This window comes from Gymnoscopelus microlampas (genome assembly GCF_963454915.1).
Source record: "Gymnoscopelus microlampas genome assembly, chromosome: 17".
NCBI lineage: Eukaryota > Metazoa > Chordata > Actinopteri > Myctophiformes > Myctophidae > Gymnoscopelus > Gymnoscopelus microlampas.
This window is the reverse complement of record NC_139954.1, coordinates 29,370,720-29,388,737: the sequence shown is the minus strand read 5'-3', so window position 1 is coordinate 29,388,737 and position 18,018 is coordinate 29,370,720. Positions and strand designations below refer to the sequence as shown.

The 18,018-nt window shown below is 41.5% G+C and overlaps 1 protein-coding gene across 3 annotated transcripts in view; it reads left to right on the top strand.

Annotated features, from left to right (window-relative positions):
- The first annotated feature begins 318 nt into the window (after positions 1-318).
- Positions 319-18,018, top strand: part of clasp1a (cytoplasmic linker associated protein 1a) — an 82,551-nt gene continuing 64,851 nt past the window's right edge. For all 3 annotated transcript variants that reach the window (XM_084083938.1, XM_084083937.1, XM_084083936.1), the window contains exons 1-2: positions 319-458; positions 4,472-5,223. In XM_084083938.1, coding sequence (XP_083940064.1) covers positions 5,029-5,223 — 195 coding nt within the window. In that variant the 5' untranslated portion in view covers positions 319-458; positions 4,472-5,028. The remainder of the gene's footprint in view (positions 459-4,471; positions 5,224-18,018) is intronic.

Genomic DNA, 18,018 nt, shown 5'->3' with positions numbered 1-18,018 from the left:
ATAATGAGTCAAGGTATATAAATAAATACATGTTTGGGTGGTTCTTGAATGCTAGAACGATAACACGTCAGATTAGGTAACACAATGCTGAAGAAAAAAAAGTTCAATTCAACGCACAAAACATTTAACTGTGCCAGTTTTTGCGATGATAGCTTGATGTCCAACCTCTTATCCTATCCTTGTTTGTTGGTCCTTTGGAACCCATTATGTTTGGAACGTGGAATGAAAATCAAAACAAAACAGAAGGTAAGCCACAGTGACCTCCAGAGTCACATAAGTCTATAGGACACCAATCTCAACGAAACACCCCATTCTTGTCCTGCAAGCAGCAGCATTCTGGGGTGGAGAGAGAGGGGGAGAGAGACACGCATAAGACAGTGAGAGAGAGAGGGGAGGCTAGGCTGAAAGCAGACTATATTACTACCAGCTGTATGTTAAAAAAGATTGGATCTGACGTGGTGAGTAAATCCTCACAATGTTCCTTTGTGATGTTGTGCTGCTGTGGCTGTAATCTGACGTTTCAATGGAAGGAAAGGACTATTATAGCCTCCTAGCTATTATTATTATTAATATTATTATTATTATCTGTCTGCTTTTACAGTAGAACCAGCACCCAGTTGTTTAGAATGAAAGATGAAGGATGGGTTTGGTTTGTTGTCAGCATTATAATACTACTGGTGTTACATGTATATTGTGTTATTGCTTGAATGGTGATATTTCAGCTGGTCCAACCCAAAGCTAGCAGCCATGGGAGCCTGGCTAACCTGACACAAAGCAGTGGTGTGTGTGTGTGTGTGTGTGTGTGTGTGTGTGTGTGTGTGTGTGTGTGTGTGTGTGTGTGTGTAGCATGCCTTGTCAAAAGATGACAGCAGTCTGACTGTAGGTGTGTGCCTGAACTATGTCACAATGATGTAGTTTATTGTAATAATATTAAATCATATCTCAGGGACATGGTAGAACTGAATCGTAGTAACATAACATTTGCTTTCGGTTCTGTTCTGAGAACAGTGTACTTTGAACTGCATTTGACATTTGTTTTATATTATTTGATAAAGCAGGTTGTTTACTTAATAGTCTGTCTCTCTGTCTGTTGTTGTTTCTTCCAAAACATGTTCCTAATACTAATCTCCTAAAATATTTTTGTCATGTTTTCAAATGTTATGTGCATGTTTTGAAGGCCTGGCAAAGGACAACAGAAAGTGATAAAGCTGTTTTCATAACAACAGCACATGGTTACACTGAGAGATAGCAATTCACACAAAGTACTTTGAAGAAGTTTTATAGCAGTGAAAGTATCAAAGTCCAACATATTCAGTGCAGACAGCAGCATGCTCTGACCTCCTCGTCATATGAGGAGATCAGAACACGTGATGTCATTTTTCAGTTGTCATTAGGCCTGCCGGCTACCTGAAATTCAAATAAGGGACACAAGAAAAAGATAAAATGTCACCGTACATACCGGTATATGTACAGTTTTGTATATTAACCACTTGAACCCCAGCATCCATATTCTGGGGGGAACATTAGCCAAAAATAGCCAAGCGAGTGACACCTAAAGGTAGAGTAAGTGATATGTTTTGGTTAATATAAGTGTTAAATAGCTCGATATTCTGATATAATAGTACTCATTGCTATAGAGTGTTTGTTCAGTAACAGGAGTCTCCCCGTCTCTCCAGCTCTTTAGTAAACAGAACGTGCATTTTAAAGGTCGGGATACCTGTTTTATCCAATGAGGAGAGAGAACTTGCACAGAATACAGATTAAACAAGTGGAATTGGAAGTGATGGTACAAAGAAATGAGCAGACAAAATTGGAACTGGAACCCTATACATTTTAAGCTGATAAATGTGTACTCTTTCCTGATTGGCTGACATTTTCCAACCCACATGAAAATGTATTTTCTGTTTATCAAAGAGCTGGAGAGACTGGGAGACCTCTGTTACTGAACAAAAACTGTATAACAATGACTACTTGCTTTAACCATATAACAAAAAACATTTTGTTTTAACGAAGAAATATCACTTACCCTACCTTAAGTGATTAACTACCTGAGCTGTTTGAACTAAGATGTTTGTCATTGATTGATTCCCAAAAATAAGGAATAAAGTGTGTCCCTTATCAATTCAATAAGGGACACATCTTTTAGTTTTCTAATAAGGGGCGATTCCGTATTTCAAGGGACGGTTGGCAACCCTAGTTTTCACCTGAATATTGTGTTAACTGTGAAGTCATGATCCAATTAGCTGCAATCCAGAACATACTTTAATGAATAAAACATTAGTTTTTGATGGAGTGTGTTAATGTAACGAATACATCTTCAGTGATTAGAGGAGGTCTCCCTACTCTTCCACTGAGACATTTAGACTCTGGCCTGGTGTCGGATAGATAGAACACCTACTGGTTGACATCTCCCGTAGCCAAGCGGGGATTCCCTTTGCTTGGCAGAGGATATTTGGTTTCCCATGTGGCACGTGGGAGACTCAAGTTCGAATCCCGCATGTTACAGTTGCAATGAACCTCTCTCGGTTGGGAGAGGACATAACATGATGGGTTGTAGCTTTAACCACTTGAACCCTAGCCTCCCTATTGAGTGGCAAACATTCGGTGAAAATAGCAGATCTACAAGTTCACAACGCAATGCGTTTGTAAGCTTGTCGATTGGCTGTATTTGGCGAAAAGATTTTGTGTTGGCCGTAGGGGAAAAAGGAGTGGGAAAAGGATAGACCCCTGGGGGGGTCAACTAAGTATACTGGGGTTTTTATCTTCATATAATTGGCCGTCACTAATGCTCATTATTAGATGGCACAATGTCTGTCTACTCACTCTGCGTCTGCGACAGTTCAGAAACCTGTTGGACAGTTCAGAAACTGGTTGGACGTAGCGCGTGGAAGGAACATGTTATTCCAACCAGTTGGTTGGAATAACGTGTTCCTTCCACGCGTTACGTCCAACCAGGGAAACTCCCCCCTGTCAGGTGACAAGAAGGTCAGTTGGCTCTCGTGCATTGAAGGAGGCATGAGCTCGGCCCTGGCCTCCCTAGGCTGGTGAGGGGAGTGTAGCGCCCAGGATCACTTCGAAAATTAGCACCGGGTGAAAAATAAGGGTTACAAAATCGCGGGATAAAAAAAAAAGAAACCGGTCTACCAATGACATCATCGATGGGGATTCCAAGCTAATCGAAACTACAACTTTTCTCTTCCTGTTAACAGAACAGTTAGCATGCTGATTTTGTGCCATTGTTCTTGCATTCAAAATACAAAAAGTTTGAAATGACCAGCGATGATGTCACTGGTAGGTTTCTGAACGGTCCACAGCCCTCCTCTGAGACACGGAGCGTATAGAAGACAGACATTATGCTGTCTTATAATGAGCATTAGTGAGTAGCACCAATTATATGATTTATAGGTTGAAATTGGGTGATGTGCTCCTTTTTAAGCGATTAATGTATTTCTTGTCTGTGACCCTGTGAAAGCGTTGTGCGACTCACTTGGGCCCCCAAGCTACTTGTTGAGAAACACATACAGCAGCGGTGGGGGTGTTTGCCTCGGGTTGGAGGTACCTGATCAGACAGAAAGCTGCTGCTTGTTTGAAGGGAACGAGTGTTAAACATGTGACACAAAACTGTTTCAAGATGTCCAAATAAACACTACAGGGATGTCCTCGGGGTTTATCTGCATGGAGTCATCCCCCCTACATGCACACACACATTGAAATACCCCCCCCCACACACACACACATGACATGATTACCATGGCATATACTACTGTGCCATGGCTCGGAGCATAACAGAACCAAAAAGGACTTTTGTACACTCTTCAGAGTTAAATTAACACTGATAATTTTACCAGGGCTCATTGTTTGTCTGAATTGATCTCTTCGTTCCCATCCTGGTGTGATGTTTCTAGGATTATATTTAGGATTGTACCCCTGTGCTTTTACTTGGATGGCTGTAATGTTGCTGATGTGGGATCTGATACATGACTTGATATATGGATTAAAAAGTCAGATGAATGAGAACCTAAAGTCCTTAAAACCACCTAAATCCTATATACTTTGTTGACTGGAGTGCCCCAGGACTCTGGCTCCATACTAGGCCCCCTGTTTTCATTCTACACTTAAGTATCTTAATAAATATAATAAATACAAATATTCACTCTGTTGCGATACCCCCCACACACACATACTGTACACATGGCTGTCACTCTGTGTTGAATATTCATTCCCGTCTGGACCAAAAAAGCAAAATATCTCATGATGTCGTGTGACTTATTGAATCGTGACGCTCCAAAAAAAAAACCGTCACATCCATTGTGAACGCAACCTTTACTGTTGGTAGATTGTATTCTATGTGGTCTGAACTGAGACTCATTCTTCTGTCTCTGAGCTCAATGCATGAAGTGAAAAATGTAAATGTAAGAATGGACTTGATGAAGACTGACTCTGGTGGTCTCTTTCTCTCGTGTCTCCACAGGGCTCTCCAGGGCAGCAGACCAAGCGGAGCTAACATGGGTGATTACTAATCGTGGAGACGTCTCCCTCCTCCAGCTCTCTCCACTTTCTGCCTCGGCGGCGGCGGTGGCGTTGTTGCGACTCCGGAACCTCAGCTGACCTCCGGTCTGTCGCTCTATAGCGGGCTTTGGCTTTGACGAAGGAAAGTGGGCGAGGGGGCGAAGCCACGCCTCCCAGCTGCCGACCAGACACACATGCTGCATAGCTGCCATTCCCTCCCTCCCCTCCGCCCAACTCCACCCCTCTGCCACCCCTCCATCCATCGCTCCATCCTGTGCAGGGCACGGCTGCTAACACGCTAACCAACCAACCAACCAACCAACCAACCAACCAACCACAGGAGCCCTCAGGAGTATAAATACCACATCTTATCTTTGTGGGTCCCCTCCGCACACTCCGAGGGGGGTTGAGTTTTGTTTAGCCGTTGTCTCCCGCAGTGCAGGAGTCAGTCAGTCGGTCGGTCGGTCAGACTGAGGTGGGCGGAGCAGGGGACCCCCCGTCCAGACCCCGGAGATCCACATGGCGTCCAACATGGAGAGCTGCCTGGCGCTGGTCCTGCAGAAAGACGTGGGCCGCCGTCTGCAGGTCGGACAGGAGATCATCGACTACATCTCTGACAAGGAGAAGTCCTACGACCTGGAACACGACCAGACGTCACTGGACAAGATGGTGGACGCCATCGCCACCACCTGGGTCAACTCCAGCCACTTCAAGGTATGCACGCACACGCGCACACACCTGTGAGTAGTTTCATTTTTGATGTCTTGTGCTAGGAAACGGTGTAGGAGAGACAGCCAGTAAGACGGAGGTGTAGGAGAGACAGATCGGAGGAAAGCTGAGAGGTAGACAGTGTAGGAGAGACAGATCGTAGGAAAGCCGAGAGGGAGACGGTGTAGGAGAGACACAGGAGAGGATGCTCTGTCAGGCTTTGATCTTAGTGCAACAGGAATACATGTGGATCTGGAGGTGATGTCATTGACCGAATGCTCTACTTTTATCCTCCAGTATTGACCTTTTTATTTGACTAAAACACAAGCATGTTTATTCAGAGAGAATGCAGAAACCAGACATGGAATGTGGAGCGAATTGACTCCTCCTGTTAACAGGTATTCCAAGTCCATTTTTTCTATTCTCTCTTTACTGGCAGGACAGAAATACAACCTCGACTTAAAAGGACGTCTTTAAAGAGGAAATTAGGGATGTCCGATATTATCGGCCTCCCGATATTATCGGCCGATATTAGCATAAAAATTGATATCGGGAAAATATCGGTATCGGTTTTTGAAAAAAAAAATTTTTTTTTTTTTTTTCTTTTTTTTGCTTTATAAATAAGTTGCAGGAGTTCTTACTGTATATGGTGTGTGTGATATGAAATTTGAGCTTACCCTAATCACAATAATCCCCGCATATATCGGTATCGGTTGATATCGGTATCGGTAATTAAGAGTTGGACAATATCGGTATATCGGTTATCGGTAAAAAAGCCAATATCGGACAACCCTAGAGGAAATGTGATATGATATGATACGATATCATGATATGAAATTCTAATTTGTTCTTTATAATCGACTAAATCAATTAGTCTGAAAAAACACTTAAGCACTATTTTATATTTTGTTGTAAAACAGTGTCAAAAATATTGAAAATAATTGGTGTACAAGCTTGAATATTATTTTATTAAAATACAATATTGTTTATAATCGATTAGTTTGATTAACTGTTGCACCCCTATTATATTATATTAAATTATACTACAGGGTTCAGCAAGTTTATGGCTTGACTGTGATTTAAAGCTCTGGTTCATAAGATTAATTAGAAGGTCTGTGTTTTCTACTGTACGAACAGGATGTTCTCTTTGGGGATTTAAATGTTTGTAACTGCTTCTAGAGACTGCTTCAACTGAATTATGTCAAGCTATACAATTACTGAATTAACTTTCAGTTTGTTTTGTTAGATTTTGACTGTTGCATTGTTCAGACATATAATGGTGTTTCACTCTTATTGTGTGGAATACAATCTTTGTGTCCTGCCTGTGAGCTTGTGAAACAACCACAGCCTTGTCGTTTGACTGGCCTACATTCCCACTGTGCTCGGTTGAGCTGTGTTTTGGAATTTGATCCAGGACGAACACTGGATCCAGGCTTTATTTGATGTCATGTTTGGATTTGCCGCTTTGGTTTTCGTGTCTGAACATTTCAGAGACAGGTTTGTTCTCTGATATAGAGAAGATTTGTTCAATGTAAAAGCAGGTGTGTCAAATAAATTTTAGGCCACTGGCCGGGCTGCAAAATGAGATTCAATATAGGCCGTACGACCTGCTTTTGTGTCTCTCTGCTTCTATAACTACTTACTTACCTTTTTCCCCATTTTCTTTTTCATTTCTTATGAAGAAGATTGTCAGAGCAAGCTTTAGCTTTACATTTATGATTGGTGTTAACTTACAGTCATACTGTAGACAGCAAAAGCTGTGATGAGAGATTACAACTGCTATTTTGGCTGTTTTATTAGCCCCACCCTTTCCTTTAATAAACCATTTGAAATAAAAACATTAGAGAACTAATTAAACAAATTGTAAATGTACTGTAGGCTACGCAGTTGCAACATATTTATCAAGATAAACAATTGAAGCACACATCTCCCTCCCCGCACAGCTCTCAAACACAGCTCCTGTCAAGTGCAATTGGTCATCATCATGACCAGTGTTGCCATGTCTTTGGGCTTGTTTTTCTCTAATCGACTCTAATCGACTAAGTCGCTTGTAAATATTGGTAGTTGCGGGTTGCAGTTGTTTGGGCTTGTTGCCAAATGCTGTTTAAAGCAGTGGTTCTTCAACTTCTTCATGTCAAGGAGCCGCAAATGTATTTGTCAGCGAAACCCCACCTGAAAATATTGTGTGCCAGGGACCCCTGTACAACAAGATTTGTGCTGTTAAAATGTTTCCAAAATATTCCACATTTCACTTTTTTTTAAAAGTTTTTTTTGAAAATAGCAAATCTACAAGCTCACAACACGTCGCATTGCGAGCTTGTAGATCGTCTATTTTCAAATAGCCGATGTATATACTGTATAGCTTTAAAGTGCTCATGTGACCTACTAGTTGCTTCTTTTGGACTTGTTTTTTTCATAGACCTGGTTGCTTGTTTCTGGCAACACTGGTCATGACAAGTAAACAGACCACCAGCACTCACGGATCCAGTGCTGGATCTATCCTCTGCTATTTATTGTGGCCAAACATGTTTCAGCCATAAGCCATCATCAGTGTCACACTGATTATGTTCATTATGGAGATTGTCTGCTTGCGTTGACGCCAGGCAGCGCGAGCGACAAAGAAAAACTATTCTGAAACTCACTTACCACCAGCCTCACTTTTCCTTTCCATTATTTCCAATAGATTCACATCCACATCCAGACTGGTATGTGAGATTCATAAGCTGGCCTTGTCGAGGTCCAGGACAGGCTGCGGGTTGTCGAGTCACACACAGTCACAGTGGTGAACTAGGTGTTAACTACCTCTTATTGTTTTCTGAACCACATGAACCCTGGCGTGTCTATCCTGGGGTGAACTTTCAGCACAAATGCTGTAGCAGATCTGCAAACTGAGTTTGTAGATTGTAGCTATTTTTGGTGAAGAGATTTGGTGCAGAGGGAAAAAAGTAGGGGGCCTCGTGTAGACCCCTGGGGGATTGTGATCAATGAAGTATATAGGGTTTAAGTGGTTACTGCAAGTACACACAAGTACCTGCGGTGCAGCAGAGATGGTGGTGAGAGAGTGGCGTCTGTTATATATCTGCTGTACAGATACATAAGGTCGTGAATATTTTCTTTTCCCTCCCAAAATCATCCCAACAGCCCTGATTGATGATTATGTGCCGTGGCCCGTGGGTTACATTGAACTTATTGAAAATGTATATAAATGTGTGTGTGTGTGTGTGTGTGTGTTAGGGTGGCAAGAATTCTGGCAACACAATAGTTATCAAGATATGGGAGTTGGACTACGTTAACCACTTAAACCCCATATACTACTTTGGACGGAGCCCCCTCCTTTTTCCCCTCTACACCAAATATCTTCTCTCTTTTGCTCTACACTTAATATCTTTGCCAAAAATAGCAGACCTAAAAGCTCACAGCGCTAGTGTTGTGAGCTTATAGTTCTGCTATTTTTGCCAAATGTTTGCCACAGAGTTGGGACGCTGGGGTTCCAGTGATCAATATTGACTAAAATATCATGTTGAATATGCAGTAACATGCTGAATAATCTAACGTGGATTAGTGTAACACGCTCTGAGTACATGCTGATGACTGTTGCCTCTGTATCTATCGTCTGCTCTGCATACCTTCTCTGTTTAGACAGCAAACATGAACCCGTTCTGCAGCCATACTGGCTACAAGTTGACACGTCACGTGGAATAGAGCAGTGGTCCTCAAAGTGGGGTCCGGGGACGCCTGGGGGGTCCTTGAGGGGGTTCCAGGGGGACTCTGCAAAATAAGTTGATTTAGCATCAAAATCAGTTTAACCACATTAACCCTACAGCAGCTGTTTGAAACGATCCGATCTACGAGCTTGTAGTTGGGATAGTTTCCCATATGTTTTAACATTTGGAATATTTATCAATTTATAATATATATCATTTTAACTACACAAATTTTGTTTGGGGGCAAATATTTTCAGATGAGGGTCCGTGACCAAATACATACAGAATCAATTTGGGGATCCTTGACAGGAAAAGGTTTGAAAACCACTGGAGTAGAGGTTGAAGTGTAAATTGATATAAATGAATCAGTCAGTAGTTTGAGCTTCTCAGACCCGTTTAACACGTGCTTCAACAATAACATTCAGCTAGCAGAACCATTTAGCATCATGACTCACAACAGGACTGTCTGTCCTCACTGTCATCCCTGTAGCTACTGTGGTCTCCTGCCCTCACTGCAGTGTGTTAGTGTGTTCTGCATTGTGGTGTCATGCATTCACTTCACTGTGTTTAACCATTTAACCCCCATATAGTACGTCGAAGGACAGACAACGAGAATGGCCGATCTATTATGCAATTTCCTGCAAAAAAATTATAAAATTAATTAATAATAATTGCTCCACTTTCTCTCTCTCTCCCTCTCTGTATCTCTCTCTCTCTCTCTCTCTCTCTCTCTCTCTCTCTCTCTCTCTCTCTCTCTCTCTCTCTCTCTCTCTCTCTCTCTCTCTCTCTCTCTCTCTCTCTCTCTCTCTCTCTCTCTCTCTCTCTCTCTCTCTCTCTCTCTCTCTCTCTCTCTCTCTCTCTCTCTCTATATCTTTATCTCTATCTCTCCCTGCCATTCCTCTCGGGGTGTGTCGTAGTAGCTCTGAATACTCATGAATACAATACATATGATATGATACATATGATACTGATCTGTATCCTGATATGATACACATGGGAAAGTGGATATTGCTATTTGAAGAAAACAAGCTGGTGCTTTGTAAAATCAGCGCCGGTAAGCCTCATTCTTCATTTTCTGTTGGCTGTAAATATAAAACTGAGCGCCCGGCCACTTAAAAGCATTTCCTATACCAATGTCGTCTGATATAGAGGGACAAAAGGCTGGGACCATGTATAGACCCCAGGGTGACACTGGTCAGCAGTGGTTAAAATATGGAGGGGATGGCCAAGTTTTCATAGGGGTGATGGTGGATTCCATCACCTTGCTCATGTAGCATGGAGGAAGGTTTAGAATTACACTGTGTGTGTGTGTGTGTGTGTGTGTGTGTGTGTGTGTGTGTGTGTGTGTGTGTGTGTGTGTGTGTGTGTGTGTGTGTGTGTGTGTGTGTGTGTGTGTGTGTGTGTGTGTGTGTGTGTGTGTGTGTGTGTGTGTGTGTGTGTGAGAGAGAGAGATGCGCTGTCTAAGATACTGTACCTGTGGTAATGCTTGGGACATCAAAACTTGTCAAGCATGCCTCGGTATAAAAGACAAACTTAATTTAAAATTACGCTTTGGTAGAGGTTTGTTTTTTTGGTTGTGAGATATCTTCAATAGTTGCTCCATTGATTAACATTTCACTGTGAAACAGCTCTCAAACTAACGCAAACAAAGCTAAACATTTTTTAGTTTTCATTCAAAAAATTAAATGCTGGTGTCGGTTTCATATTGTTATACACTTTCAGAATCTGCTTTGTTGCTTATGTTATAAAAGACTGAATTTAAGACCTGTTTCACTGTGCAATGTAAGTCAATGAGTAGATTATTTTGGAATAAAAAAAAATGTCAATGGAGCAACTATTGAAGATATCTTACCAACATTTGGAGTTACGTCATGGCAAGGTAACTACACAAGCCAAACCTCTACCAAGTACCAAAGTGTAATTTTGCTTTAAGAGATCAGCAGCAGAGATACCCACACACCAATGTCCCTGGGCTAGAAAGCCTCTAAAAACAGTCCACATGCTGAGATTGTTGAATATCGTCAATGTTACTGGCTTAAGTGTTCTCCTAGGAACAAATAAAGATATAAAAAGTACGGGTCTTCATAATCCTCCATCCCTTGTCTTCACATGTATGTTTGTTGTAGTCATGGACTGAAATGTTTGCTGCTTTAGGCCTATATGTCCTTGTTTGACAAATAACTGAAATAGCAGATCTAAAGCCTCACAGCGTGTCACAATACTATAGTATCGTCACAATATCGATATCGAGGTATTTGGTGAATAATAAACTCTGTGCATAACTGTAGTTCCCTTTTCCAGAGAAGGAAGGTAACTGAAGGAAAGGACACCGTCATTTTCTATATCCAGCAATTCCAGCTGGCAGATTCGTCTCACTGGATAGCAAACTACAGCTGACACTTCGGTGGAATACATTGCAGTCAATGAGAGCCAGGTGGACCAGCTTATGAATAGTCACTATTTCTGAGCGACTGCGACCATTGTAAAATACTCTGTCTAGGAAAATAAAAGAAGACATATCACACATTGTTTTCTGCTGTGTTGCCTTTCGATGTGTACACTGTATGATTTTATAGATGTATCTGAAGACCACAAAGTACATTTCTGAACGTGCCAAAGTATCATACAAACAAATCGTGCCATACTATCGAGCCAGAAACGATACCTGCCGCTGTTTAGATGCCTCAATAAAATTACGTAGCGTGCACATCGAAAACGAGTGCCCACAAAACAACCTGTGATATGTTTTCTTTTATATTCCTGAACCGATTATATGACAAAGGTCACAATCGTTCAGGAATAGTGTTTGTTTGTAGTCTGGAAACTGGAACTTGAAACACATGCAAAGGTGTCGTAAGCAGAGAGCATAAAGTGATAGTAAATTTGATCCATATAACCCAGCCCTAACGAGCACTGACACAGATGTCCTAAATTAAGGACAACATTTCTGCATGAATCTCAGCTTATGAGCTGTTTTTTGAGGCTTTCTATCCCAGGGACATTGTTGTCTTGTATGTCTACTGAGTGTGACAGTACATATACCAATAGACACCTGTGGTGTGTGTGTTGCACCAGTAGAACCAATCATTATGGTTTCATCTAGATGCTGTGGTGCCCACACCCACTCTGCGTTCCTGTTCCTGTTACCGCTGTATCCCATAATCCCTTGTGGCATCCAATTCCCCTGAGTCACATGTCTGTCTTTACGGTGTGGCTCTGCAGGAGGCTAGCGGTTTATAAGAGAGTCTGACTGTGTGTCTGTCTTTGTGTTTGTCCGGAGCTAATCTTGCGAACCATTGGACCGATCAGAACCAAATGACTTATATACACTAATAGAGCTTAGTATCCCATGTGGATCCTGAGTCTCGAGAGCCAGATGTTTAGATTTTGCCAGCCAGCTTTATTGTTAATGCTGCTGTTTGACAGCTCACATACAGTTTCAATTTTGCTCGAACAGAAATTGTAAGATTTTATCTAGATAAATTGCAGTAGTGAACAGACATTTTAAACATGCAGAGAGCTGTCCCGTACCACCACAGTCTACTACTGTTGGTAACTGGGAGCTGACCAGTATAACCACAGTCTTCTACTGTTGTACTGGGAGCTGACCGGTACAACCACAGACTTCTACAGTTTTTTCACTGGGAGGCGGGAGCTGACCATTACAACCACAGACTTGAACAGAAAACAAAACACTGTTTAGGACTAATTAGGTGAAAGTTAAAATGAACTAATAAATAATATGATTTCTTAAAATATTGTATATAATCATATCTCATACAAGACTGTAGAAGTGTTACATGATCGTTATGTTTTTCAAAGTGACCGCCAGCAGTTTCTCAAACTGGATTTGACACGTTACTTAATTCTACAAGCGTTTAATTCTATTATGGGACATGCACTGCTTTGATGTGTCAGCTTGACATGCAGCGCTTGTAGGGATGTCCGATATTATCAGCCTCCCGATATTACCATAGCATTTTATATCGGAAAATATGGGTATCGTTTTTTGAAGAAAAGAAAATATTATTTTATTTTTAAATATTTTTTAGAAGTTACAGGAGTTCTTACTGTATGATGTGTGTGATATGAAATGTGAGCTTACCATAATCACAGTAATCCTTAATCATATTCCATCATATTCAAGGGCTTTTGGAGAGAAATGAGACTCCAGTCACTTTCAAATTAGAACAGTGCAGAGGGCAGGTGTGTGTCTCTGTGTCCAGCTGACGATTGTTGATGCTCGTTAATGTTATAGGCATCAAGGCAATTATGCTTCTGCACTGTCAAATAGGCCAACATCTAATCTAAGATTAGTGGAACTCATTCAAATGACCACCAGTGAATCCCGGGACTCACTTAATTGAAAACCCAACAACATCACTGTATTATATTATATTTATTAGATATTATATTGATATTATAGCTATTTTATTTTATTAGATATGTGATGTTGTTACCTGACAATTAGTTGACTTTTGATGAAAAAGCCTGCATATATCGGTATCGGTTGATATCGGTATTGGAAATTAGGAGTTGGACAATATCGTAATATCGGCAAAAAAGTCAATATCGAACATCCCTAAGCACTAGTGCTGACAGCTGAACCAGAGACGCAAGTCCTGCTAGGTTAACTTTATGGAGTTATCGTATGTATCAAATATCCAATGTTGCCATCCATCACAAAATCTATAATAACATCAATACAAGCAGCATTCTATAAACCCATTTTGCCTTGTCTTTTAAAATAAACAAAAGGCTTTGCTCTGAACCCTTGGCTGATAAAGAGACATCTAACAAACCACAGGGCAGTGGAAAATATTTGCAGAAAGACAGATGACTATATAACTTCTATTTTTTGCAACTTATTGTTTTATTGTTATTATCAGGAGAGACAATACATGTATGCATAATTGTGCATCATATTCAACATACAGTCTTTCTGTACAATATTTCACATTGTCTCCCTATTGAGACAATGTGCAACAAAAGAATAAGAAAGACTATATAACTTTTATTTGGACACTGTTCACCTGGTCATCTCCGTCTATAAGGACTATTTTGTCTAAATAATATGGCGTCACTCTGCGTTTGACCTCGTTTAACCATTCAACATTCCATGTGTACATGTTTATAAGAAAGTGCCCACGTGCCCAAATGCCCATCCCCACTGTGTTTGTGTGTGTGTACATTGTGTGTGTGTGTGTGTGTGTGTTTGATAAGGCTCAGGTAGGACTTTACCCTGACAGACACCATGTTAAACATTAGTCCTCACACACGTGTGTGTGTGTGTGTGTGTGTGTGTGTGTGTGTGTGTGTGTGTGTGTGTGTGTGTGTGTGTGTGTGTGTGTGTGTGTGTGTGTGTGTGTGTGTGTGTGTGTGTGTGTGTGTGTGTGTGTGTGTGTGTGTGTGTGTGTGTGTGTGTGCAACAAAGATTTGTTCACTCACTGTCTGTACAGCTGAAAGTAAACATTGAATCCACAGAGAAGCCATTTTCTATCGGCAGTGCAAACATACACCACTGTGTGCGTTTGTAATTTCAATCTAATTGCTTTCTTGTCATTTGCAAACTCAGACAGTGTTCGTTGAATTCCAGTTGTGGAAAGTGACTAAGTACATTTACTCAGATACTGCACTTGTCTTGAGTGCAATTTTGATGTACTTTTACATTACTTTAGTATTTCCAATTTTGGTACGTTATTCATCTGCTCCAATACATCGCTACAAAATTACTATACAAATATTGTACTTTTTCTCCACAAAAATTATTTGAGAACTTAAGTTACTAGTTACTTTGCAGATTTACATCATTAAACAAATGAGTCACGGCCTGAAAAGTTAGGGAACCGTTGGCTTACACAATAACCACTGAAATAAGAAATAGGAAAGTGGGGTAGGTATTAGAGTAGGCTAGATGTTCCTGTTCCTATGAGGGCGTGTCTGAGCAGAGTATTGATTAGGTGAGAAGCTGCACGGTGCTAGCTAGTGTAGCATAGCATCTCAGAGCCTCAGTCTGAAGCCCACAAGCCTAATATCGCCCCTGGCCATGGGGATTCACTGTGTAAGTGATAGATGTTTTGCTTTAACCTCATCCACACGCGGGAATTCAGAGAGTTCGAATCTCGTGTGCTACACTAGCCAGAAGTTAGCGCAGTGTAGCTTCATCATCACTCTCACTATCTGTCTGAGGTTGTGTCCATCACACTGATCACACACTGCATACTGTAGTCTGCTGCGAAAGAGGAGGGGAGAGGAGAGGAGAGGAGAGGAGAGGGGAAGGGAGGGGAAGGGAGGGGAGAGACAGTGTAACCAGGAAGCTTAAGAATTCAACAGCTCATCTCCTGGCTGCCTGCCAGATACACACACACACACACACACACACACACACACACACACACACACACACACACACACACACACACACACACACACACACACACACACACACACACACACACACACACACACACACACACACACATACACTCTCTCTCTCTCTCTCTCTCTCTCTCTGTCTTTTAACTGGTATTGTGATTATACATACAGTAGTGCAGTCCTGCTCCCCTTCTAGCAGGGTGTTGCTGTCACTGTGTGTGTGTGTGTGTGTGTGTGTGTGAGTGTGCATGCTTGCGTGCGTATGTTTGTGTATAATCCCATCCTTTATGTAATCTGCTCAGAGGGATTTTTCAGTTTTTTGCTGAGTTAATATAGCAGCTCCTGCTGTCAGCTTCATTCACATGATTCATACATACGTAAAATATACGCGTGCGTGCGTGCGTGCGTGCGTGCGTGCGTGCGTGCGTGCGTGCGTGCGTGCGTGCGTGCGTGCGTGCGTGCGTGCATGTGTGATCCGCATATCAGTTAACTTTGAATGATAATATAACAGTATTATGAAAAAGTGATACCATTAAAGTATACTACATTATACTACGTTGATCGTAATGAATAAAAACATGCTTTGAAAATGCTCGTGGCCCACCCATGCATGATCTGACCACTTAACCTGGCGTGTTAATAAGTGGTCAGGTGGGTGCGAATGCCGCGAATGCTTTCAAGATTTTCAAGTGGGCCCTGATGCAGAAAAGGTTGAGAACCACCGGTACATAGGTTCTAATTATCTCATACAATGTAAGAGTGGCCCTTGGCTGTGACTTTATGGGTGTTAATTAAAGGGTCCTTTTCTCTCTGCTTTTTCTGTTAACAGAGCCCTGGGTCAGTGAATCGTCCCCCTCCTAAATGACACACACACACACACACACACACACACACACACACACACACACACACACACACACACACACACACACACACACACACACACACACACACACACACACACACACACACACACACACACACACACACACACACACACACTCTGTGTGTTACTGTAGTAAAAGGGACACTAACTACACGTGCACTCTCGCATGCACTAACATGCACTCCAACTCACACAGACGTTACACACAGACTGTAGGCCTTATAAAGGTCTCTTTTCCACAAGGCAGCTTTGAATTCTTGTTAGACAGGCAATTGGTACCAACAGACAAATTGTACCAATATATAAATCTTCATCAAACACTTTGAAGAGAATCAGATATTTATAAACCCCACAGACACAAACCACCTGCCGTCCCTATTTTGGAAATATCAATATAGATGAAACATTTCTAAATCTTTCAAAAACAGCAGATCTATAAGCTCATGATGTGTCTTATTGAATCAAACACTTTGAAGAGAATCTATTTTCTTTTCACATAGCTCTGACTCCACTGTTAAGGTCCGCACACCGGGAGCATTACTTTTTTGCGATTAATTCGCACTAATTTAAACTGCTGTTTGTGTTATGAGCACATGCACACTGATTATAACGAAATGATGAAGCAACGTAATATGTTTTCGAAACAAGGTCGATTCTTCAGTGCGAATAAAATCATCAACCTGTATGAATGGCATGAATGAGAGGCATCACCGAAATAAAGGTTTGATGTGAAATTATTGCGACGCATTTTCCTATCCTTTATTCATGTCGCTCCTGGTGCATAATGGCTATCATGTATATAAGAGAGTCTGTTTAACTAACTAAATTGTAAATGGTAATGTCAGACATTGTCAGTGTTGACTGACACAGAGGAAGTGGGCTGTTGATCCAGGTGGTGGAATGTTCTCGGGTTGACAAGACCTCATCCTTGTTGTTATACAGTCATTCTGTAAACTGTTTATGATATGGTCACAAACAGTTTTCTTTTTCTTTTTTTTGGACATGTTTGACATAGTGACTTCCTTAACCACTTAAACCCTATACTTAGTTGACCACACAGTCCCTCGGGGCTGTATACTAGGCCCACCTACTGTTCGCTCTACACTAAATTGCTTTTCCGGAAAAAGCAGATCTACAAGCTCTCAACGCACTGCGTTGACACCCGTTTTGAGATTGTAGATCGGCATTTTTTTTAATGCTATTATGTTATGCCACAGAATAACGAGGCTACTGTTCATACAGTATGGTTAAGCAGAGAGGTCACAAAAAAACGTTAACATTCAACAAACAAAGTCGATAAGATCCCAGGTACGGGACAGAAGAACAAACTACAATCTAAAAACTCTGTCTGCATAGGCCTACTGTATCATGCTCTGCAAACACCTTGAAACGTCACCCAGTTTGGTGGTAATCTAATAAATTTCACTATGGGGGCATGATACAGTGTAAGCAGAGAGGTTGTACATGGTGCCACCTTAGATGAACAGATTGATTGAACAGAGATTAACACTCTCTCTCTCTCTCTCTCTCTCACCCCTCTCTATACTCTCTCATGTCCCTCTCTATACTCTCTCTCTCTCTCTCTCTCTACTCTTGTTGAATGTATTCTACTCTTGTTGAATGTAAGACAGCCTAGTACTGTGTGTCTTAGTGTTTCTTAGTGTCTTAGTGTTTCTATATAGGTTTCATATATTCACATCTATGATATATTCAAGGTATTTCTGCACCATGTTCTTCAGCAAGAACATGTGTGTGTGCCTGTGTGTGCGCGCGTGTGTGTGTGTGTGTGTGTGTGTGTGTGTGTGTGTGTGTGTGTGTGTGTGTGTGTTTGTTATG